Source organism: Phascolarctos cinereus, unplaced genomic scaffold (assembly GCF_003287225.1).
Source record: "Phascolarctos cinereus isolate Bilbo 61053 unplaced genomic scaffold, phaCin_HiC Scaffold_726;HRSCAF=1367, whole genome shotgun sequence".
NCBI lineage: Eukaryota > Metazoa > Chordata > Mammalia > Diprotodontia > Phascolarctidae > Phascolarctos > Phascolarctos cinereus.
In genome coordinates this window covers 346525719-346552436 of record NW_027556098.1, presented here as the reverse complement: position 1 = coordinate 346552436, position 26718 = coordinate 346525719, and the positions used below count along the sequence as shown (strand labels likewise).

Here is a 26718-nt window from a genome sequence, read left to right as displayed (position 1 = left end):
CAAAGGATTTGGAAGATTTCCTTTTCTCCCCTTTAAGGGTCTTGCCTCTCCCTATCCTGTTCAAATTCTAATTATGTAACTAGCCCCAAAATGAGGTAGTTGGATGATTCAGGATAAAAGTTATTTTAAGCTCACTTAATACGTTTTCTTATCCTACTTAAACATCTAGTTAGGAAGGTAGAACCATCTGAAAAGAGGGTGCTTTGTATTTTCCAAAAGGAAACATAAAAACTTCTGTTAAATAGGATTGACAATTCTGAAGGAAGGAAACTCAACATTAAGCCTTATGTTTCACCCTGAACTCTCTCCATTATTCCTTTGTTTTCTATTTCATAAGAGCACACTACAAGACAAGTGTCAGTTGTGGGGCTGAGATGGGTTTTCTGATAGCTGAATTACTTGAACAGGACTTTCAATAATAAATAACTTTCTAAGGAATGCATTGTCCAAATACCTAGTTAGTCAAACCTATACCTTATCAGATGTGAAAAGTGATTTAATTCAAGAATTATGCAAATGTAAAGGAGTAGGTAAGAGGAGAGTTCATTGGCTGGAATCATATTATGAAAAAACCCAACAATGACTACACATTTTGTTATGTTTTTGTTATTAGAGACAGCATGGCATAGCAGAGAGGGGCCTCACAGTCGGGATGTTTCAGTTTAAGTCCTTCCTCTGACATACACTGGCTGTGGCCAGTGTGGGATTTTGGAAGACCCAAAAAAGATTGTGGAAAAAACAAATCACATCTTCACACATAAGTAACAAACACTTTTTATTAGTAAGGCACATGAAATTACTGGAATAAGAATGCCTTACTCCTTTGACAAAAACTGCTGGAAAAACTAGAAAGTAATATGGCAGAAATTAGGCTGGGAGCAATTTCTCACATCATATATCATAAGAAGCTCCAAATGGACACAAGACTAAATATTAAAGATCACATTTTTTTTAAATGGAGGAGAATGGAAAAAGGTACCTTTCACAACTATGGTTAGGGGAAGAATTCCCAAGTTAATTAAGAATAGAGATAACCAAAGAAGATAAAATGGACAATCTTCATTATATAAAATCAAAAAGATTTTGCAAAAACAAAGTCAATGTAACTAAAAATTATAATAAAAGTAGTTAAGTGGGATAAGTCTTTATAAAAAATATTTTTGATAAAGGTCTGATAGCCAACAGAGGGAAATGATAGAAATATCTAAGAATAGGAGCCATTCCTACAGAAGATAAATGATAAATATATGAATAGGCAGTTTTCAAAAGAACAAATGCAACCTTGTAAAAGAACCTTATGAAAAAACATCCAGAATCACAAATAATAAGACAAATGCAAATTAAAACAACACTAAGGTTTCATCTCACATCAGATGACAAAAGGCAAAAAGCGCAAATATCGGAAGGGCTTTAGGTGAACCAGAATATTAATGAACTGTTGGGAGAGTTATAAATTGGTATAACAATTCTGGAAAACAATTTATAACTATACCCAATCTTTAAACCCTTTGGCTCACTACTGGGAAAATAACCCAAAGAGGTCAATAAAGAGAAAGGGATCATACATAAAAACACTTATAGCAGTACTTCATGTGGTAGTAAAGAACTTGAAACAAAGCAGGTAGCTGTCAAAAGGGAACTAGCGGAACAAACTGTGTTACATGAATGTAACAGAATATAACTATGCCATAAGAAATGACAAATACAAAGAATTCATAGAAACTTGGGAAGACCTGTATCAACTAATGCAGAGTAAAATAAGCAGAACAAGGACACAACAATGTAGAAGAAAACAACTGTAAAAGACTTCAGAACATTGATGAAGCATACCTCCTGCCTCTTGGAAGGGGTGAAGGACTATAGGTTTGAAATAAGATAGTTTTAGAAACGGCCAAGGTATTGTTTTGCTTGGCTATACTTAATAAATACAAGGATTTTCGAGTGGGAAGAATAGAAATAGAATTAGTGGAAAGTGAAAGAAATATTTAAAAATAGAAAAAGAAAGAAAAGAACACTGATAAAAAAGTTCAGATGGCAATACAAATAGGGCAGTTTTGATACCACTTTGTAAAACACATATTTTAAAAAGAAACAAATTATAATATTAGATGTTCCCAGTTTAGTAAACAATACTTTTTGTTCTTGGTATGTTGGAATGTTTGCATTTGTTGATAATTATTAAATTAATAACATAAAGAGAAAGCAAACACATGGTATGTAAAATACCAAGTATTTGGGGGAGGGGAATAGTAATCATATAGTTATAATGAGTAAGAGTGTAGTTAGATAGTTATAACAAGGGCAATGGTTAAAAGTCTGAAATCTGCTTTTTAAAGGTTGAGACAGTTCCCATGTTTGAAATGTGCTACTGGCATAGCTGCTCCCAGCATTGTCTTGGGAGAAAATATATACTTACTGAGGTTAAAGAAACTGTCAAAAGAGAATATACTTTCAAGTACTCCATTTTCAGAGCCACTCACAAACGTGGCCACATAAAACTAACATTAGTCAGAAGGCATTTGGCAGCCATATGTTTCTGAGGAATTTTATTTCTGCCATTAACCATATTTCACTCATTGCAATTCTGGAAGCATTAAGAAGCCTAGAGTATCTCTATTAACCATCCAACAAGCATTTATTAGAGCCTACTACATACTTTCTCACTGTGCTAGTGAACGGGAATACAAAAACAAAAAAAGGAACAACTCTCTACTCACAAAGAGTATAAAGGGAAACGGCACGGACACATAAAAGTTTAAGTAGGATAAATATAAAGAAAATAAATATAAGTAAGCCCAAAATTGTTTTGAAAGAAGTGTAGCAAATAAAATTAATAAAGGTAAAAGGAGGTACATGGCTCTGGGCAAAATCAGTTTATTAACAGTGACACATATAACTGTTAACAAAATGGGTCAGACTGGCAACCAAGTGACCCAAAGCCAGTGACCCATATGAGGAAGGGACCCTCTTTATTGACACATAAAAAAGAAGGGGTGTTAGTAGATGTGGAGAAAAAAATGACAGGTTGTAGGTTCAAGGCAGGAACATTACACTTGGAAATATTAAGAAAGGTGGGCTGGCATTCACATGAAGCTAATCACTGCCCCTCTCTGACAATTACAAAATGTTAATTTTTTTCTCAGACTCATCTGTATCCAGTAATCTTTGCTGGGGGATTAAAACTACCAGACTTTCTGTCTCTTTAGAAGAAACTAAAAACTCCCCTAATTGCATAAGGACAAACAAGGACAGAGGACATACCAGCTTGCAAGGCTTAAAGATAACATTGTCCTGGAAGTATCCCAGGGGCTACCTGTGAGATATAACTTTTCTACAGCTTTTCTAGACTTGTTTTTTACCAGTCTACAGCTTCATCCTACCCCATTTCCCAATTAGATAAGTCATGCTGCTTAGAGTAGTCTAAGAGTTAAAATGGCTAAAAAAGCCATCCCTCCTAGTGTTCAAAACATTTCTGTTGAAGAATCAAGTTGAGGTTTATTCATTGTTATAATAAAGGCTCCCTGGGATGGGGTAGGAATACATTGGGAAATGTAGATGATGGAAAAACAAAAGAGATCAAGAAAATTTTGTTTCAAAAAAAGATTCAGGACAAGATAATACTAGGAAAGAAAGAACACAAGAATTTTGAGGCTCTGGGAATTTAATTACAGTGAAATAAAATACATCCTTTTTTCTGTTTCAAAAGGAAGAACTAATAAGTTTCCAAATAACAACCCTAGAGCAAAAAAATGCTTTGATTAAGGGCTTATTAACAACACATTCTATATGTGCACATTGGTGATTCTCCATTTAGCTTTAGATGAAATGCTGAAGAATGCTACCAAGGGATGGGACAAGACACACTTCTGAAGAGAAGGCCACTGAGTATACAACTTTTGATTTTTACTGATCCCAAAGATACTGATTAAAACACAGGACAAAAAGCACACACATACACACCAATGTAGGCCATAAAGGAAAGTAAACAAAACTGCTCCATGAATGGCTTTCTTTTTTTTCTTTTTTCCTATTGTATACAAAAATTGAATTTGAAAGGAAAAAAACAACCTAACTAAAGGCAATTTCATCATATTTTGTTTATCGAACATAACTAGTTTTACACTTCAAGGAAAAAACAGAACCTCAACAATGAAAACACTATTCCCTATTCCTAAAGCCTATTCCTATTCCCTATTCTTTTAAACTACAAAGAACAAGTCCCTTGGCCCATCTGGATATAACAGCTGAATGAATAACTTCAGGTCCGGGGGAGGAGCTTCCTTGCAAATGTGGCTTCTTATAATTATGTTCACTGGTTTCACATTTCATAGTGATTATTCATATCAGATATTCTTTTGCTGTTCTACACAGTAACAACATATGCATACTCAAGGAAAAATAGGCCATTTTTTAAACAAAGAATTTAAATAGCTTTGGATTCTAGTGATCATTTTAATTCTGAACAAAGATTTCTCCAAAGCAACTTCATTTTTTCTGGTGTGGCATCTGTTTCTCGGGAAACAGATGCTGAAAACTGGTGAAGACTACTAAGTAATTAGAATCTGGGCAAGTTTCAGTGATTGAGGCAAAGAGGATTGGTTACATTATATAAAGAGAAGTAACTAACTACATGTTAACAACTCAAAAGGTTCTCACTTTTAGAAAGGATAATTATCATTTTTTAACCTGATGTTAAGGAAAGCATAAAAGCGAAGATTCTTTCAGTCAAAAGAAAATATTTTTAGTAGCTAAAGCTGGGAACTGGGAATAACTATTCTCTTTAATAGTCAATAACATCATAAAATACAATAAACAAAAAACCCCCAAAACATAATAACTGTTTCATATTATTTATAAACTAACAGATATGAATATTAGTCATAAAGTATTTGAGGCATACTTCCACATTCAATAAAATCAATTTTAGTTCAGTAAGTTACATTCCTTAAAGTGTACATTTCTAAATGTGAAAATTGATGCACCTAAGAGACATGGAACAAAAGTGTTTATTTGGAAAGAAATAAGGAATGTGGCCATTCTTTGAAGACCCTATATGAAATACATTCAGCACAATCTCAGTCTGATAACCAAATGAATTTATGATAAGATCATAGGCTTTAGAGGGAAAGGACCTTACAGATCATTAACTCTATTTTCAGATGAGGAAACTGAGGCACAAGGTGTTTAACTAACTTGTCCAGAGTCATATAGGTAATGAATGGCAGGATTTGAATACAGATTCCCTGACTCCAAACATACTGGGTTTTGGCATACAGATGCAATTCGTTATCTGTACTGTTTTGTTAGATATTTGATAAGGCACTTAGGTGGCAAAGTGGATTGAACACTAGATCTGGATCCAGCAAGGCCTGAGTTCAAATCAGTCTTTGGATACTTGCTAGTTGTGTGTCCCTGGGCAAGTTACTCAGTTTCCTAATCTGTAAAGTGGAGATAATAATAGCATCTACTTCTCAGGGTTGTTGTGTAGATAAAACAAGATAATATTTATACAATGCTTTATAAACCTTAAAGTGTTACATAAATGCTATTATTATTATAATGACTTTTTATCTTTAAAAAAAAAAGAAAAAGAATGCACTGTTGGGGAGGGGCACTCTACCATGATAATTATCTTTTTTTTCACACTGTTTATAATTAAGATTACTTTTCAGTAGATAAAATGTAGGCTCATATAAATCTGTGTATTAGAATTTTATTATCTTTGAAAATAATCTTTCATGCTTTAAACTAGTATCTAATAAATACAATGGAAATGCAATGACTCCAACTAGGTTACATATACAAAAATTTTTTAAAAGCCTATACATTCGATGGTAAGGAGAAGATTTAACATTAGATACCGCCAAGTCAGAGAACTTACCATCGCTCAATGTGCAAATTTGCAAAAGTCAGCAAGGCTGCTTCTCGAGTTAACAATTTGAAACCACATTGTGTGTCTCTGATTTCTTTGACGCAGAGGAACCACACCAGAAAGTGGAATCCATGCATGAGAAGAGTTCGGAAATAGGAACGCTGAAAACAAAGTACAGACACAATTTAGATGGCATTTCCGTTTATTTGTCAAGGGTACTCTAAAGTGGTGGAAAGTATCTGACTACACATAACTGTTTTAATTTTGAATTAACTGTGTACACCTAACATATAAACAAAGTTCCATTAGCTTCACCAACAAAACATATCAAAAGGACAGTTTTTAAAATTTAATAAAAACAAGTGAGAATGCCTGGAAGCTAAGCCACTGAGCAGGGGCACTAAAAAAACGGGTTCCTGAGTTATTAATGGCTGAGTAGAAGAAGAAATACTATAGTACTTCCCGAGAGCCCAAGGCTCCAGGCAGTCTACCACGAAAAATGGGCTTTATGTTGCTACAAGCAAGGAGTAGATCATCACATGTATTTATGATTCCTCTTGGCCTCACAAACTTTTATCAGTCTAAGAGAAAGCTGATAGTTATCATGGTAGAATGCAATAACGACAGACTAAAATGCAGCCTCCTGCAAAGAGCGATAGACTAGGAGTGAAGATACCTGGGTTTGAATCCCAATCACAACACCAAATCATTAACCAGAGCTTTGGTTTCCTTATCTGTAAAATGGGGATAAAATTAGTACTAGCTACTGCATAGAGGTCACAGGATCAGAGGTTTTAAGATGCAGGGGACCTTTTAAAGATAAGGGAATAAACTCCCAGAGATTAGTGACTTGCTCAAAGTCACAGAGTAAGGAGGGACTGAGCCAGGATTTGAATGGAAGTCCTCTGAGCCCCAAGCCAGCACTCTTTCCATTGCTCCAAATGGCATCTAATAGAGTCTTTTCAGTGTGGTCCAAGTGCCAATTCTGTTTCTTTACATCGCAGGTCTAAGCAGCCTTTTAACATTTGTCTAAGTTAGTTCCAAGGGAGTTTCTAGGTGATCTTTAAAAAGGATGCACATGCCAAACAAATAAATCCTCACTGTGTAAGCAGGTAAAAACGAATAGCACAAATAGTTCAGTTGTACACTTTCATGAGGGGGTGGCCAAAACTTTTTCTACAATAGCTCACATTGACATATAAAGCACTTTGCACACGTTAAAGTGGTATGATATGTCATTTCATCTGCTCATCTTAACAGCCTTGTGAATTAGGTGCTATGAGTACCTCCATCTCACAGATGAGTTAATGATTTGCTCAGGGTCACACAGAGCTAATAAATATATGAAGCAGAAATCAAACTCTGATCATCCTGATTCCAATTCCAGCTTCTTATCCACCAGCCAGGGCTTTTTAAGTCACTCGTGACCCCTTCAGTACTTCTCCGGTTGAGGCCCACAATTTAAGAAGTGCTGCACTAAGCCACCTCGATGCCTATTTGCAGAAAAAAAATTGGCCTTTCAAAGAAGTCTTCTCTCATCTCCGAAAATTTTCTCTGGCTGTCCCCCATGCTTGGAATGCTTTCCCTCCTCATCTCTGCCTGCTAGCCTCCCTGGATTCTTTCAAGTTCCAGCTAAAATCCTTCCTTCTAGAGGAAGCCTTTTCCAACCCCTCTAAATTCTGGTGCCTTCCTTCTCTTAATTACTTCTTGCTTATTCTGTATATAGCTTATTTGTACATATCTGTTTGCTGGTTGTCTTCTCCATTAGATTGTGGCCATTAGATTCTCCATTAGATTGCTTCTATTTGTATCTTCAGAGTTTAGCATAGTGTCCAGCATATAGTAGATGCTTAATAAATGTTTGACTGACTAGAAAAAAGTGCCACAGGGTAAATAAATTGACTTGACTCTTTCTCTCCTACTTACAAACAGTTCAAGTCTATCCCATACTTAATAAACCTTCACTTGACAAGTGCACCAAAGCACTGCTGGTGGAGATGTAAATTGATCCAACCACTCTGGAAAGCAAGTTGGAAAGATACCTCAAAAATCTGCTAACCTATCCTTTGATCTAGCAATCCCACCATTGCTAGGCATATATATCTCAAGAGATCAAAGAAAGAGAGACAAGACCTACATGTCAAAAATATTTATAGCAGTTCTTTTCGTCAGAGCAAAGAACTGGAAACAAAGTGAGTGCCCATCAATTGGGGGAATAAAGGTTGAGCAAATTATGGTATATGAATGTAATACACATTATTGTTTTGTAAGAAATAATAAATGGCATGGATTCAAGGGAACTTGAAAGGATTTATATGAATCAATGCAGAGTGAAGAGCACTGAATCAGAACAATCAATACAATGACTACAATACTGTAAAGGAAAACAACCACGTAGATTGAACAACTACGATCAATGAAATGACCAATCAGGTCTCCAGAAGACTAATCATGAAGCATGAGTTCCATCTTTTGACAGAGGTTTGGAATGAGACAAATACTATCATATATAGCCATTGCATGGATCTGTTTTACTCAAATACTCTTTTTCCTATAATGGTGGGCTTTTCTAGGGGTTAGGGGGACCAGGCAGACAGGAGAGAATTAGAGAGAATATTGGTAGCAATAATGATACAAAAAAGAAAGAAAAAGTCAATGAAACATTAAAAGTACCTATAAAAGAACAGATCAAAGTCCAGAAGAGGATATAGACAAGTAGGGCAGTATTCAAACCACTGTGTTAAATTTAGTATAGAAAAATCAATAAGCACTTGCTAAGTACTTACCACTATGTGCCAAGCACTGTGCTAAGAGCTGATGATATAAAGAGAGTGACAGAAATTCACGGTGTCACATACAATCACCTTTTTTTTGCTTTTCTATCTACCCAAACCTGAGTAACTGGGAGGATGATAGTGCCTTTAACAGCAATAGGGACGTTAAGAAGGAGAGGAAAGGGAATTATTGTTTTTGACTTGTTTTAATTTTGTTTTGGATAGGTTGAGTTTTAGACGCCTATGGAATATATCTAGTTTAAAATGACCAACAGGCAATCAATGATATGGAAGTGGAGCTCATAGAAGCTCCAGGGCTCTATGGTTATAGAACCATGGGTTCTTATAGGGTTAGTTATACAGATCTGGGAATCATCTGTAAAGAGATGACAATTGAACCTATGAGAGCTAATAAGATCACTATATACTTTAAACTATACATCACAGAAATTCAGTCATATCCCATCATCTTTTTTTCTGTTCTTCTATGTATATGGACATGTTCATGTTTGTTAATTTTTATCACATTCCTAATAATAAAGAAAAAAATTTCACTTCACTTGCCATGGTCTCAAGTTATCTTCTGTTATCTCTCCCTCTATGCTTGCTGCCTTCACTTCTTTCTGAACCATTTACTTTGTCATTCTTTGAAATCTAGCTTCTCATCTCATCTCTGAAGTAGAACTGCTTTCTCTATAGGTCTCTAACTTATAAATAATCTTAATGGACTTTTAATTCTCCTTGTTTTTGACCTCTGAGTTTTTTATCCTACTGATGATTCTTTCCGCCTAGACACTCTTTCTTTTCTTGCCTCTCAAAATACTGTTCTCTTCCTACTTTTCCAATCATTTCTTGTCAGTCTCCTCTGCTGGATCATCATTCTATCTTCTGTCTTCTTGGAATGGTTGTTGGTAAGAATTCTGGCCTGGGTCCTTTTCTCTGTCTCTACTTTCTCAGATGTTGTATTAGTTCTCATAGGTTTAAGAATCATTTTTTATACGGATGATTCCCCAAATCTACAGCCCTAATCACTCTCCTAAATTACAGTCATGCTCTATCAGCTGCCTGCTAGATATCTTCTCCTGTATGTCTTGCAGGCAGTCCAATGAAACATACTTAAAACATACTCCAATATGTTCCCCTCTAAACCCAATCCTCCTTCCAAACTTCTGTTGAGACCACCATCCTCCCAGTCAGCTACATTCACAAATTCTGAATCATCCTTTATTCTTCTCTTTTTCACATTACTCCTCCATCCTCACATTATTATCTAATCCATTGCCAAGTCTTGATCCTTCAGCCTCCATAACATCTCTCACAATTGTCCCCTTCTTCCCTTTCAGACAGCCACTACCATGATACAGGCCTGAATGACCTCTTGCCTATACTACCGTAGTAACTTCCTAATTGCTCTCCTTGATTCTATTCTTTCCTCTGTCCTTTCTGTCATCTAGAAAGTTGCCAGAATAATCATCCTAGGGCACAGGTCTGACTATGTCATGAACCTCAAAAACTTCATTGATTAGAGGATATAAAATACATTCTTAGGGGCAACTAGGTGGTGCAGTGGATAGAGCACCAGCCCTGGAGTCAGGAGGACCTGAGTTCAAATTTGGTCTCAGACACAAGATACTCACTAGCTGTGTGACCCTGGGCAAGTCACTTAACCCTGACTGCCTTGCAAAATAAAACAAAACACACTTTTTAGCATTTAAGGCCCTCTGAAACCAGGTATTAACTATCATCACTATAAACCGGTGTGTATATATGTAAAACTATATATAGGAAACTCCAAATTCTACATTCTAGCTAAACTGGACTAAAAGCTCTTTTCCAAAAGTGACACTCAGTTTCTTAGAAATGATACTTCATGCTGTCTACTCAGTCCTCATTTCTCTATCTTAGAAAGTCTGTCTTCCCTGCAAGATTCAACTCAGATGCCACCTTTTCCATTAAGCTTTCTCTGATTCCCTTAGTTCTTATTGTCCCCTTCCACCTCTATTTTTCTTTTATTATACTTTGTGAGATATTGTATGTTCTAGTACCAAGTAAACTCCTTGAAGCAGGGACTGTTTCATTTGTCATAAATATCTCAATTTATTCAATCTGCAACTTTGAGTAGGAACCATACTACAGAAAGCACAAAGAAAAAGTTGATACTTTGATGAATCGATCATTTTATCAGTGATGGTAGCTCTATATTAGAGCAGATAACACCCTCACTGTGTCTTTCAATCTCTAATTTTTAAAGATAGTTGGCAGAATCCTTTAAATATTAGGTGCAACATTAAAATATATCAGCAAACATACTCCTTTAGGTAAAAACTACGTTAGTACATAAAAACTTTCATACTGCACTTCCACCGCAGAATGGCAGATTTTGACTCAATGTAACACTTAGCTGTCTCAAAATGAAAGTGGTTTGTGCCATTTGGGTCTTCAAGAAAGGACTGATGAGCACTTGGGATTAGGTGGAGGTAAGGTCCGGGCAGCATGCTGCTGCAGTGGAAAAGTGCTAAATTTGGAAAATCCGAGCTGTACTGCTGACTACTTCTGTGACATGAGCATGTCACCTAAACTTCCTGGACCTCCCTGTCCTTGGCTTTAAGGAGTTGGACTAAATGACCTCTAAGGTCGCTTCTGGATCTGAAGATCTGGGTTCAGGTCCTACTTCTAAACATACTGGCCACGTAAACATAGACAAGACACACTAAATTATTAGCAAGCTGCTGATATACATAAGTAGGAGTTACTCATTCCAATAAAATCATAGGTCCAGGTTAAAAAAAGTCCCTTTTATCTTCTATGGTTCACTGAATTATAAACTAAAAATCAATAAAATAAATTTTTAGACCCTTTTAATAGTCACTAAAAATGTATAATTTTGTGTATCTTGCAATAACACATTCAAAAAGGAGCCAAATAGTGGTCAAGAGAGGCAGCTATAATGAAAATGCTTATTTTCAAAAAGCCAAAATCGTCCCCATTTGTTTTTCTGTTGAAAAAGGATTCTAGATAATAACATAAGAGAGACTATATAGTTTTGAAATCATATTACTGAAAACTTTTAAAGTCAACTAAGTAATTTTCAAAGGTATTTGCAAGAAAGTCTGAAGTTACTGGTCTAGGATGGGTTATATGATAGTGGCACCTCTTCCTTTAAGGCTCAACTCAAAAGCTACCTACTCTATCATGCCTTCCTCAATTCTCTTTGCCAGAAGACCCCCTACACTAGCTCTATGTCTTATTCTTTGTATCTTCCACTGTGCAAAGTACAGTGCCTTGCAAACAGCAGGTGCTTGATAAATATATGGTCTTATATATTACTTGAAAAGATTTCATCAGGGTGAACATTCCTTTTACTGATAAATAATAGCAATAATAGAAATGAAAATCCCAATCCAAATAACTACAAAATGAATGAAGTATCTGAAGATCCTATCTACCAAAGCACACAAAAGACTTTTTACAGACTCAATTACAAAGTATTCCTTAAAGAAATAAAGAACAATTTAAAGAGCTGGGGAAATATCAATGCTCATGGTTAGGCTATGCCAATATAATCAAATGACAATATTACCAAAGTTAATTTACATTGTTAAGGCTATATCAATAAAGTATCAATGGGATACTTTATAGAACTTGACAAAATAATAACAACATTAACCTGGAAAAACAAAAGATCTAGAACATCAAAGGAAATGATGAAAACCTGTAGGGACAAAGCAAGAATTGAACTTCTAGACCTCAAATTATATTATAAAGCAGTAGATATCAAAATCATCTGAAATTAGTTTAAAAAAAAACCAGAGACAGATCAATGGAGCAGACTAGACAAGGGAGAATCAGAAACAATGGAATTCAATAACAGTGCTCTATAAAGTAGAAAACATAAATTACTTAGGAAGAGAACTCTATTTGACAAATACTGTGGGGCAGCTAGGTGGTGCAGTGGATGGAGCGCCGGCCCTGGATTCAGGAGGACCTGAGTTCAAATCCGACCTCAGACACATAACACTTACTAGCTGTGTGACCCTGGGCAAGTCACTTAACCCCACTGCCTAGCCAAAAAAAAACCTCAAACAAAAGACAAACACTGTTAGGAAAACTGCAAAGCAGTTTGGCAGAAATTAGGCTTAGATAAACATCACCTTACATCATATTTCATAATATATTCCAAATGGATACGTGGCCTTAATATTAAAGATCACACTAAAAAAAATTAGAAGGGAAACATATCATATATCTCTCATAGCTATGGGTGGGAGACACATCCTTAAACAAAAAAAAGATACAGGCAATTACAAAAGATAAAATAGATAACTTTGACTAAATAAAACTGAAGGGCTTCTTCATAGACAAAATTAATGCACCCAGGATAAGAAGAGAAGTGGTTGAATGTGAAATTTCAAATTTCTCTAATAAGACTTTGGTATCTAAGACATCTAAACAATTAAATACACACACATACAATAGACATACACATATTTCTCAATAGCTAAATGGTCAAAGGATACAAATAAATAATTCTCAAAATAATTGTAAAGCATTAACAACCACATGAAAGAATGTTCCAAATCATTAATAATAAGGGAAGTACAAATCAAAATAGCCCTGAGGTTTCACCTTACACCTTGAAAATCAGAAAAGATGACAAAAAGTGGCAACAGTCAATGTTAAAAGGGTTGTGGGAAGAAAGGCACATGGATATACTGTTAGTGGAGTTGTCAATTAGTACTGCCATTTTGGAAAACAATTTGGAATTAAGCAAATAAAGTGACTAAAATACACATTCTCTTGGATCCAGAGATTCAGTTACTGGGCTTATAACCCAAGGAAGCCACTGAAAAGAAGAAAGTTCCCATATACAACAAAACATTTATAGCAGCTCTTTTAGTGATATCAAAGAACTAGAAACAAAGTAGATGTTCACTGACTAGAAAACTCCTAAACAAATTGTGGTACATGAATGTGATGGAATATTACTGTACTGTAAGAAATGATGAATGTGATCAATACAGAGAAACATGGGAAGATCTACATGAACTGATATAGAGTGAAATAAGCAGAGCCAAGAAAACAACATATGTATGTATACATACATATACATATATATGCACGTACACACACATTTAACAACAATGTAAATGGAAAGAACTAAAGAAACAAAAACTCAAAAGTGAATGTTGTAAAATTATAAAAAACAAGTATGACTCGAAAGAGTTATAAGAGGACACTCTGAACCATCACTTTGTTTAGGTAGGAGGTCCACAGGTATTTCATACTATACATGTTTTCAGACTTTTCAGGGGGCTGATTTTTTTCCTGTTCTTTTTGTTTTGTCTTAAAAAAAATACTACTTGTTATATGAGATGGCTCTCTGGAAAGGACAGGGATACTGGAGTAAATTAAGATGATTTTGAAAAAGAAAAGATATTAAACAAAATTTATTTTAAAAAAGAATATGGTTTCAAGAGTAGCCATGGTCAAAAAAAATTATCTGGTGGCTAACATTCTAGTACTGAGACCATCTCTCCACACTTAACTAGGATGATAGGTGACTAGGTGACACGCTATTGCTGACTTGTACTAGAGGCCTTTCCCCCTTGGCAGAGCCTGCCAGAACCTGTACTTCACTGGCATGGCTTTCAAGAATCCAAGTTTATCTCCATACCGCAATGGGACATCAACACAGGCCTTTATATTTGTTGAATTTGATGGATGAATCAACTATTATTTAGAAAAAGACAAATGGAAAACAAATGAAATATATTGTAGCAAATAAAAAGATTAAACTAAGATGAAAATACTAAAGACTTAACAGGAAGCAAACCCTGAGAAAACTATTACTGTAATCTGAGACTGTAGCTACCACTTCCCCATGAGAATACTGAATACATTTAATATAAAATATTTAAGTTTTCCTTGAAGAAACTGTCATACAGTGTAAAATAGTCAGGTTTTTCACAAAGGTAGTATATGAATATAAACAGACACAATGGAGTCATGATGACCATTCTAACTAACAGTAGGAGAGACACAAATTGAGAAGGACTAAAACATGAGAAAACATAGAAGGAGAAGGGCAGCACCAACCCAAAACACGGTCATTAAACTAGGAATAGGTGTTAGGGGACAGTTTGCTCCCAAGAAGTTTACATTTCTATTTAGTGGAAAAGGAAATTTCCATATTCAAATCCTTCATGTTGTTTCATCACTATCTACTTATTTAATCAGAGTCCAATGTATTAAGCATTGTGGCTTTTTTGTTTTCAAAGGAGGTCAAGAAACAAAGTCTCTACCATTAAGGACACCATTCCCAGAAAGTTATACAACCAGATAGCCAATGGGTCTTATCTGGGGGTTTGGACCCATGATTTTATTACTGTAGTAAACTCCTATTGAGGAAACTGCCTCAACCAAAACAGCCATTCTACAACCTGTAGTCTTGGAGAGTTGCCTAGAACACTGAGGATAAATGACTCTCTCAGGGTAACATGGACGGCATGTGTCAGAAGTGGGACATGAACCCAGGTCAGCCTGCTGACTCTGTAACCACTAAGCCATACTGCCTCTCTGCCAATCTTTCTTAATCATAAATATAAAAGGCCATTATTCTGTCTCAAAAGATGAATCCTCTTGGAAAGCTTCTCCCAAAGGAACAACAGAATGGTACCTTTATTCTCTATACCATAAAAGGATAAAAAATTACAAGGGCCTAAGGCATATACATTTTTAAGCAATTTAAACTGATTGAAAGGTAAACTTATGGTAGGGAGTATTAAGAAGGCATTAACATTTTTCTTATGTAGCTGAATCAAATAAAAATTAAATAGCAGGAGGATATTTATTTTCTTTCACCTCTAGAATCATTATTACTGAATAAATACTAATAGTGTGAGGAGGTTAAATTTCTCAGTACAAGGGGAACACATACATCACTGCATTTTTCTTTTGTAATACATTTTAAACCCCTTTCCCTTTAGGTACCCTGCAGATTTTCTAGCATATGCTACCTAATTTCCTGAGATTAGTTTATTCTTGTAGTTTATAGAGCCTTTCTAAGACTTCTTATACTGTAAAATAAAAATCAGATACTAAATGGCAAAGGAATAATAAGATTTTAGGTTTCATCACTTTTCTAACACAAAGGCAACACTAAGAAAAATAATCACTTGGACTGAGTTAAAGTCAAAATACACCATTTAAAAGTGGGTTAATGTGACCAGTGTTAGTCTATACACAAAGTATTTGTTTTCCTTTTGAAGTTTTGTATTTCACTGTATTAGGACTGCTTTGTACATTCTAAGAGAAGTTCAATAATATAAATATTAGTATCCTATTTTTTCCTGTTTCCACCAGTCTTTGAACTTTAGAAAGTCTAAGCTCATTTATATTTTCAGAATACTGCATATAAATAAATGCACCAAATTCTTCAAGCTTTCTTTTAAAAAGAAAAAAAGTGGGTCTTTTTGTCTTAAACTTGAAAGGCTCATTTAATTTCTTGCAACATGAATACATGAAAACAAAGAGTGTTCCAGGCCACCCTGTGAAAGCCTTACCTGAGCTATAGATTCTTTCTCCAGATGAGCTCGAGATCCACAAGCAATAGCCATTTGATCCTAGTGGGGAAAAGCAATCAAAAAAATCAGAATATTTTATGGGCACTGTTATACAATCTGAAGTCTTATAGAGTTGCCTAGAGTATCATCTCATCACTGAGGAAAAGATTTATTCATTAACAATGTGAATGTTTCAGCATGGGGAAGCTGAAATTTTCTTTTATCTTTAGTGTCTGTTTAATAATAACTCATTTATTTCGAAATATCTTTATGTTTAATATTATTTGATACTATTTAATATATTTCAGTTTAATAATTTTAATATATTTCAACAACTAATTTTTAAAAATATGTCTATTGCTTTCATTAAATATTTCCAAATTACATGTAAAATTTTTTAACATTAATTTTTTTAAATTTCAAGCTCCACAGTTTTTCCCTCCTGCTCCCCCCCTCCCTTAAGAAGGCAAGCAATTTGGTATCAATCACACATGTAAAGTCATGTAAAACATATTTCCACATTAGCCATGTTACCAAAGAAAACAGACAAAAAAACCCATGAAAAATTAAGTAAAAAAAGGATGCTTCAATCTGCATTTAGATTTAATCAGTTCTTTCTCTGGAGATGGATAGCATTTTTCATCATGGGTCCTTTGGAATTTTCTTGGATCACTGTCTTGATCAGTTGATCATCCTTACAACATTGTTGTTACTGTATACAATGTTCTGGTTCTGCTCACTTTGCTTTTTATCAGTTCATGTAAGTCTTCCCAGGTTTTTATGAAACCATCCTGCTTGATATTTCTTATAACACAATAGTATTCCATCATAATCATAAACCATGTCTTGTTTAACCATTCCCCAAATCATGAGCATTCTCCAGATTTCCAATTCTTTATCACCACAGAAAGAATTGCTATAAATATTTCTGTACAAATAAATCTTTTCCTCCTTTTTTGGATTTCTTTAGGCCTTGTAGTTTATTGCTGGGTCAGACTATGCACAGTTTTATGGCTCTTTGGGTGTGGTTACAAATTGTTCTCTAGAAGGAACTCATGTTTATTTAGAACTTTAATGTTTAGGACTTTTTGTATAGTTCAGAATGTTTGTACATTTAAGGAATAGCATTCTAATGCTTACCAGATGGGAAAATATTGAGGGCTAGGTAAAAAGGCAGTTTTACATGTATTTATGCATATATTTATTTACCTAATTTACATGTCTTCTTTGTATCAGCCAACATTAAGGAAAAAAAGCTAGTATAAAATGGGGATACTACAATACTGGATTCAAAGGACTGATGTGAGAATTTAGTAAAATAAAACATATAAAGTGTTTTATAAATCATAAAGTGCTAAATAAATAAAAGTTAATAATAATAATGATAATAATAATAATACTGGACCAGGAGTCTGAAGACATTTTCTAGTCCTGGCTCTACCACTAACTGGCTGGGTGATCCTGTATTAAAAAAAGGCTTTACCTCCTTGCACCTCAGCCATCTCATCATAAAATGAAAGGGTTGAACTAGATGAAATTTTAAGATACTTTCTAACTCTAACATTCTAAGATAAGTTTTTTTTCCTTTGGGGGTGTGAGAGTGGGAGGTGAAAGTAAGGCAGGAAGTGACTGAGGGAAAACTTTACAGAAGGGAAAAATTCCACATAATATCATATCATCATATCATATATGACATTATCAAAAGATGCTATTAATGATGGCATAAGCCTGCAACCCCTGCTACTGGAGAGGCTGAGGCTGCTGGATCACGTGACCTCTGGAGTTCTGAGAGCTGATCACCAAGGCTCACACTAAGATCAGTAATGGCATAATGAGCACCTCCCACCAGGCAGGGATTTCCCGCCTCTTCACCCCCCCCCAAGCTGTCTAGGGAGGGAGGAGCCAGTCCAAGTTGGAAATGGAGCAGGTCTACACTCTCATGCCAATCAGCAGTAGAACTGGGCCTGTGAGTGGCTGCTATACTTCGAGTCTGAATGAAATGGGCAGACTTAGTCTTAAAACAAAACAAACAAAAAACAAAAAACAATAATAACACCCCCCCAGCAATCAATAATAAATTATGTTTAATTTTATAGCAAAGAAAGGCCACAAAGCTGACATCTCTACAGTATCACTAATAGCAGAAGCTTGCGTACACATTCCCCCCCCCATGTTGTCACTGTTTTTAAACTCTGTGTGTGTGTGTGTATAGCAAATGAGTTTAAGGTAAGGAGTGACAGTCTTTACAGCAGCTAAAAACTTCTACCTAAAATCTTTTCAGACTTGTTTTAGCTTATCAGTACAACTTACTTCCTTGAGTGCTTTTAATATCTCTCCTTTTTTTGTATATCAGAAAAGCACATGAGTTTATTAGCCATAGGACCTTAAAGAGGAAATGAGTTCATGGTACTGATCTCAGTATCAGGACGAATTAATCTAAAGAGCTTATAAATGATAAGCCAACACGTTCTACTTCTTCACAACTGAAGGGTATCCTTGTTCTAAAAACTGTGCCCAAGGAAGAATATCTAGGAGGATATGGGGGCCTTTCCACCAAAGGTCTTAAGGAACAATATGGAATTCAAATCTATTCAGGTCAAGTACTTTTGCTAGTCTGTGAAAGATGGGAAATAATACAGAGCTGGCTTAAAAAAAAAAAGGTGGGGGCAGTGGGGCATGTTCTGCATGAAAGTACTACACTATTTTTTAAGAAGGAAGTGTCTAATCAGAATCTCATAATGCTCTTCTAAAATATCTCATGGATGGTGATACAGGAGAACTAAGCCTGAGGGAATTAAGGAAAGAAGGAAACGTATAATATTCCAAAATAAAAAACTAAGAACAAAGTAAGACTTTATCAGAATAAATCATGAGAGTAAAAATGAAATCATGCAAAGATAAAATGGAAAACATGCCTTATGCTGAAATGCATTTTATTTTTCTTTGATTGTACACTTACAAACTCATCACTGACTGAACTACCTTAAGTAACCAACCTATTAAGGGGGAGTGCTATTTTTGTTGTTGTTTCAGTTGTTTCCAACTCTTTGTGACCCTAATTAGGGTTTTCTTGGCAAAGATACTGGAGTGGTTTGCCATTTCCTTCTCCAGCTCATTTTATAGATGAGGAAACTAAGGCAAACGGGGTTAAGTGACTTGCCCAGGGTCACACAGCTACTAACTGTCTGAGGCCAGATTTGAACTCGGGAAGATGAGTCTTCCCACAGTCATTATCATAATAACTACTAACATTCATATGTCATTTCCATAACCCTAGAAAGTATATAGTATAATGATCTCATTGTCATTTTACAGATGAGAAAACTAGAGCTCAGAGGGAGGTTAGGTGACTTGGCTGTGGCCTTATACACCTGAATGCTTGTTTTGCAGCCATACACTCACTAAGAGGACTTGGTTTTTGCTAGAGATGGGATCATTATCAGGAGAAAAGGCTCCTTCAGAAAGCAGCAGGTCTCTTCTCTCTGAAGGTTTATAAGTAAAGAATAACAGACTACTTTGTTGAGGATATTGTGAGAGGGGTCCTTGTTCAGCGAGGCATTAGATTAGATAACTTCTTGAAAGACTTTTCAATTCTAAAATTCTGCAATTAACTATCTATACACGCATAGAGCTGTCCTAAAACCTATTCAATAAAAATGAGAGAGCTTTCAGCTTATATCTTCCTAAAAATTTTCCTATAAGAATCTGGTTTTAGGATACCATTCATGAACAACAAACAATCAGTATATCATGAAAAATGTGGCTTTTGATTTTCGGGAATAACAAGCTGCTGTTCTCTGAAAGGAAATTTTCTACTTATGCACTAAAACTTTATTTTTTTGGCATTTTTGATAAAAATTTTCTTAAGCATTGCCTGCTTAAGAAAATAATGTGACCTTTTCTTGATGATTCAGGGTCATTAGGAACCAGTGAAACAGAAAGGGCTATTTGCTGCTCCTGTACTAGATGGTCCTATATTGCTGTGCCTTTTAAACTGGGGTTTGGTTTTTCTTTCTCCTTTCTTGCTCTCAGCTGTCCTTGTTCCTTGTCAGAGTGTTTGATTCAATTGCATGGTGCTCTCCTAAATCTGTTGTTTTTAATCTGCTTTTGGTTTAGAAATTAGATAATCAAGGCTGTTATAATTAGGATCATTGGATTATAGAGCTAGAGTTTGAAAGGACCTCAAAAGCCATCTTAGCCAACCCCTTGATTTTACAAATGTGGAAGCTGAGGCCCCGGGACATGATGGGACTTGCCGAAGATCACACCAGAAATAACCACCAGAGGCAAGATCTGAACCCAGGTTCTGCATTACCCCACAGACAGGCTCTCTACAGAGGGCTTTAGAAACTCTCCTGTGATCAAAAAAAATGAGTTTTAGATTTATGGACTTTGTGATACCTATTGTTTTTTGTTTGTTTGTTTGTTTTGCTTATTTCCTAGTTCTGGGCTATAATTTCCAACATTATGACAATACAAATGAGCTCTGGATAAAATACTATTTTTTTTAGAAAAATGAATGTAAGGCAAGCATACATTCATTAATAGGGCTTATTACCTACTGACCAGAAATTGAAAATTTGGTAATAGTTTTAAGAAAAAGCGAGAAAAATGTTAAGAATAAAAAAGGTATGGAATTGAAATGTAAAGTCCCTATTCCATAACTAGGGATTATAAAAAGTTCTGTTCAAGCTATTTGCCATTTAGTTTAAAAACTAAAAAAGATAAAAAAGGACATTTTTAAGAGAAATAATTAATACAATTTTGGCCTTCAGATCTTGGAAGGTCAATCAGATTTGCAAAAGCGATTAGAACATTCCAATATTAAGATATGAGTAAGACAGGGAGGCAATTTCTTGCAGTTTCAGTGAAAAATGAAACTTAAGAAAGGAAACAATGACAGAAGTCAATGATAAAAATGCTATAGAAATTCCTGAGGTAACACTTGCAAATTATGAAAATGTAAACATGTAGTATTTTTAACAAGCTAGTGCCCTCTAGTGAGGTCACAGAAATGTTCACTCAGCTTAGATATTTTGCCACCCATCTATTACTTCAAAAAGTAAGCTTCCACAACATAGCATCCACATTTTAAATTTGTGCTATATAAATACTGTAAAAGAAACACCATGAACAGACAAGGAAGTTTTCACTAGGCTTCTTTGCAGACCATTAATTTTAGAGTTATAAGTACCATTGTTTTAGTTAAGTATTCTCCCCTTCTCCCATGCCCACACTCCCATTCTTGAAAAGTATTGGATGTTACATATTTATAACTTCAATGAATCTGCAACTTTTTATTACTTTGAGTGTGCCCTCTGATGATCTGAATCACAATCCACGCATACCTTCTGAACCTTTGTGGTTCTTGTCCAAGTATTCCCATAAATACTCTACGAGAAGTCTACCTAATGTACCAGGGGCCTTCTTTGGACATCACGTGGGTACCAATGATGCAGATGTGCTGTCCATGTCAGCTCTTGTTACATGACTTATGTCACTTTCCTATTTCTTTTAGTGTACAATTTGTTGTTAGTAATATTGCTTCAGTTTACTTATGCTCACCATATATCTTTCCAATTTCCTTTTGGCAGTTTTGATTCCTCAGAGCTCTTGGTGTTTTATGATCGCCAGCTACATATCACAGTGAGAACAGTGGTGCTAAGCAGTTACACTTTTATTGCATGAAGGTTAATGATAGTTTATAATATCCCAAATGCAATTTAACCACTTTCTTCATCCTATTCAATCTCTACCCTTCAATCTACAATTCACTGTCCATCTGCAATGTCTGTCCAAGACAGAAGTACTGATTTGACCAGCTCTGAGCTGTCCATTGTATTGCATGTAGCATTTGGGACAAAAGGAATTCTTTATCATTTGGTTTTTCCTGCGAGAAAAGCTAGATCATTTCATTTACTATCACTGTAATGTTGGAAAAATCACTTAAGCTCTCTGGGCCTCAGTTTCCTCATCTATAAAGTGGAGATTGGCCAAGATGAGAGACTCTAAGATCCCATCTAGATTTAAATATCAGATTTTACAAGCTTATGAAATCCTTTACATGATTATAGATTTCATTTAGGTGGCACTACAATGTCTGAGGGCTTGAAGCAATTCACAAATAGGGCCATCTGCTAGCCCTCACCATTTATAAGGAATCAGAGAAATTTGCCACTCCTTCACATTTTTTATCTTATGATGCTCTAATTATATCTATCATACTTATAAATTAGTATGAATTTAAATGAATTCTACTGTAAGAATTCTGAAATAATTAAATATTTTGATATTAATTAAAATTAATTAATTGAAATAAAGTAGATATTTTGAAATAATTAGCCATCCGAGGGTACTACAAAACCAGGGCAGGAAAAAAAGGACATAATGGTAATTTACTAATTCCTTACTTTATGCTTTCAAAAAATGGTAAAAGCAATGATAAATTTTTTAAAAGCCTCTCTTTGTATGACTTCTTTTTTTTTATAGGAAGGCCTATGTCAATCAAACAGCCACAGACCATGTTTCACCGGCGGATGAGGAAACAGATTAGGAAGAAGTTCAAGAATTATTTCTAGCATACTCTTCTACCCCGCTTTCTTAAATGATCTGGGGTAAGAAATTTCATCTTTCTTTGACTCAGTTACTACACTTGTAAAAAGGCATAATTTTACTTATAAGCCCATTTCTTCACAGGAGGAATAATAAAGGGAAAATATCTATACAGTGTTTGTCATATGGCAAAACCTTCCTTAAAGGTTTTTAATAATGTCATTGAACAGCTGCCCCAGCATTAGTCAAACCCAATCTCACAAGGGATTCAGAAGAGTAAATGCTAATTTTTGAATATCTGTAGTTAGGTGATGGAGCAGCTACAATACTGGTCCTGGAGTCAGAAAAACCTGAATTCAAAGCCCTCCTCAGACACTTAGTAGCTGTCTGATCCTTGGAAAGTCACTTAACTTCTGTCTACTTTAATTTCCTCACCTGAGAATTAGGATAATAATAGAACCTACCTGCCAGGGTTGTTATGAGGATAAAATGAGATAATATTTGTAAAGCACTTTACAAATGATAAAGCAATATAGAAATATTATCCCTATCTCCTCCTCATCATTATCGTTATCTTGAACAGCTCAATGGCACTGCAGCAGGTGCTTCATTCACTCTGGGGTTTGGAACAATGGCTACTGCTTTGCATGAAAGCTCCATCTGCACTGTCAGCTAAGTGAGTGTGTTTGTGGGAGGCACAGGAGGAAGCAGAATGGTCCTTCCCACACTCTTGGACCCAGCTGACTCTGACTCAGCCTGACCTTCTTGCTGTTCCCCACAAACAATATACCTTCTCCTGCCTCTGGACCTTATCCTCCACCTCACGTCTGTCTCTTAGAATCCCTCATTTCCTCTAAAACTCTGTTTAAGCAATACCTCCTACATGAAGACTTCCTTATTCTCCCTGACCCGCACCAAAAATTACCTCTTATTTGTTCGTACGTACAGCTACTCTGTCAATAAACATTTAAGGGGCTCTCCCAATAGAAATGGAAGCTCCCTGAGGGAAAAGATTATTTCATTTTTAACTTTGTACGACTAGGGTCCATGATGGTGCCTGGCACGGAACAGCTGCTTAATAAATGCTTTTTGCTATCATTGAAGCTGTGTTTCAAGATCTCTAGTGAGAAGGAGCCTGTTATCTCTGCAACCCATTTCTCTTTTGAATAGGTTTAATCGTGAGGAAGTTTCTTTTTACATCAAGCATAATCTTGTCTCTTTGCAACTCCCACCCACTGCTCCTATTCTGTTCTCTGGAGCATAAGTCTAAGCCACCCTCCAAATGAAAGTCCTTAATATACTTGAAGGCAGCTTGCTCTATGTGATCTCTTATGACCTGGAAAAGGACCAAAAGTTTGGCAGCTTTTGACCAACACAGGCAATTCACTGATTGATTATCTCTGGGTATTAGTAAGTGATTAACATCAAGTATTGTTCAAGAAGCCTTTTGCTTCTGCCCTTCTGGTCCTGATGACAGGCTCCTATCTCTTCCTTCACAGACTCAAAGGCCGACTTTGTCAAGGAAGACAGCATCCTGGCAGCTGGTTCCCCAATCATAGGTCCAATCCTGGTATACCTCTAGGTAGGGCCAAGGAAAGTATTGTATGAGCCATGGAATCCAGGGGAGAGATATTTTCTAAAACATCCTTGGAGAAAACATTATATAGAACTGCTTAAAAATAAACTCAAAGGGTGCTAGACATATGAAACATATTAAACAAAGGTGAGAGCATAATAAATATGCATAATAAGCATTAACATCTTCGTAAAAGGCAAAAGGCAGTTAGGTGGCACAGTAGACAGAGCACTGGGCCTGGAGTCAGGAAGACCCGAGTTTACTAGCTGTGTGACCCTGAGCAAGTCACTTAACCCTGTTTGCCTCAGTTTCCCCATCTGCAAAATGAACTGGAGAAGGAAATGGAAGACCACTCCAGAATCTTTGCCATGACCCAAACTGGGTCATGAAGAGTCAGATATCACTGAAATGACTCAACAACAACAACGAGGTAAAAGATTAGGGACTTACAACAGTAACTGGCAGGATAGTTATTTGGACTCTCACTGGAAAATCATCATAAAAAACTACAATATAGTAATCCGTAAAGATAGTAATATGATTAAGAAACCCCAAACATTTCAGGTTTGTGTTAACCTTTTACCTATACTTCAATGAATGGATGAGCTCATCAACGTGGTTATTCCCTCTAGTAGTATTGGTCCATCTAGGCCTCTCATCCCATGTGACTTTTCTTCATGTCTCTTACAAATCCTCTATAGAATACCTACCCCAAAATGCTGGACACCTTCCTCTAGGGGTTTTTGATATTCTCCGGGTACCAGTAGAGTCTTCACATCACCCATGCACTATCATTTGTCTCATTATATAATTAGCACATATACTTTTGGGATGATCTATTTCCCAGAAGTAATCTTTGATGCCATTTCTTACATGCAAATCATCAGTCACATTATGCTATAGTTAATTCACGCCTAACATGCATTTCTCTATTGCTGTTTCAGTTATTGGCAATTTGATTGTAGTGTTCCATAAACTGCAGTCAAAAAGTATTATCAAGAGAATAATGATGTTAAAAAATGGGTGTTTTTGTTTTTCATTACATGGTAAACATATTTCCATTATAAGTAACTAATATTTATATAGAGGCTTTGTTCACAAATTTTTCTTTTTGATATTTTCTTATTGATATTTTAGTGGTAATCATAAAATATTATACTCACAGGCCAAGGCTGTAGATTTCCAAGTTCCTTTTCTAATTTTTCAAGATCTGCAAATTTTGTGGCTCCATCAGCATCTGCCATAAGGATCTTTCTCCCTCGAGAAGTGAATACGCCCTGCATTTAGAAATGTCAATAAAAATACTTTTAACAAAAATGACAAAATTACATAAAGTTTTAATTGAATGAATAAAATGAGGCTGAAGTAGAGAAAAGCTAAAATTCAGTGAGATCAAATAAATCACATCTATTTTCATAATCTTTACATACGTAGACTTATTTGCATTACTTTTTGCTACAACCCAATTTTTGACTGTACAGATGCAAACGAATGGTGGGAATTTATTACTAATTATAGAGTAACAGTGTGCATAGTGGAGACAGCTGGTCTCAGATTCAGAAGACATGGCTCAAATCTGCCACATATTGACCGTGTGTCCCTGGCAAGTTCCTTTACCTCTCAATGCCCCAGACAAACATCGAAGATTATAACCTGTAGAGAAGATGCCCCTTTTCATTGGGAGACAAAGTTCTTTACTCTGAGCTCCTAATACTAGTGTGTCAAACTCAAACAGATCCCTAGAGGCTGCCTATTAACTTGGAAAACCACATATTAACATTAACTATATTGTCTTACATTTTTATTTATGTTATTAAACATTTCCCAATTCCATTTTAATTTCCCTTGGGGGCACTGCATTTGACCTCGCTACCCTACACTAATGAAACTGTAGGTGCTGTCCAAAAAAAAATTTTTTTTCAAAGTAATGTGGGTTTAAACAACTACTTTGGGGAATAATTTCAAAATTAAATGCCTCTAAGTTCAGTGAGTCTTTCCTCATCCTGGCCCTAACATCATAAATAGTAGCAAATAATAATTTATTATTGTCAAAATGTTCCTGTAGTCCGTATGCCAACAACACTTTTATGTTCCAATCTACTCTCTAACCACCTTTTTAGCTTTAAATTCACTTTATCCAGTAAAGCATGTAGCTTTTAGATCAGCCCATTACTGTATATCCTCAGCACTTTTGTTATTTCCCACATATTGAACATTTGTCATTGTTAAGTAAACCTTCTTAGGTAATTTTCATAGGTTTATATTCTTTATTTATAAGCCTAGATTGTAAAATGTTTGCAAAGTCTAATTAATATAATTCCATGCACATAGTGGGCAATCAATAAATATTATTTAACTGTCTAATATACTTCAGTCTTTTAA

At 35.5% G+C, this 26718-nt stretch overlaps 1 protein-coding gene across 1 annotated transcript in view; it reads right to left on the bottom strand.

The window, feature by feature from the left end:
• The window catches only part of ALG5 (ALG5 dolichyl-phosphate beta-glucosyltransferase), a 53431-nt gene that overhangs the window by 4618 nt on the left and 22095 nt on the right, over positions 1 to 26718 (bottom strand). The window contains exons 6-8 of the mRNA XM_020967802.2: positions 25500 to 25613; positions 16209 to 16268; positions 5882 to 6033 (exon numbers count right to left, since the gene is read on the bottom strand). Coding sequence (XP_020823461.1) covers positions 5882 to 6033; positions 16209 to 16268; positions 25500 to 25613 — 326 coding nt within the window. The remainder of the gene's footprint in view (positions 1 to 5881; positions 6034 to 16208; positions 16269 to 25499; positions 25614 to 26718) is intronic.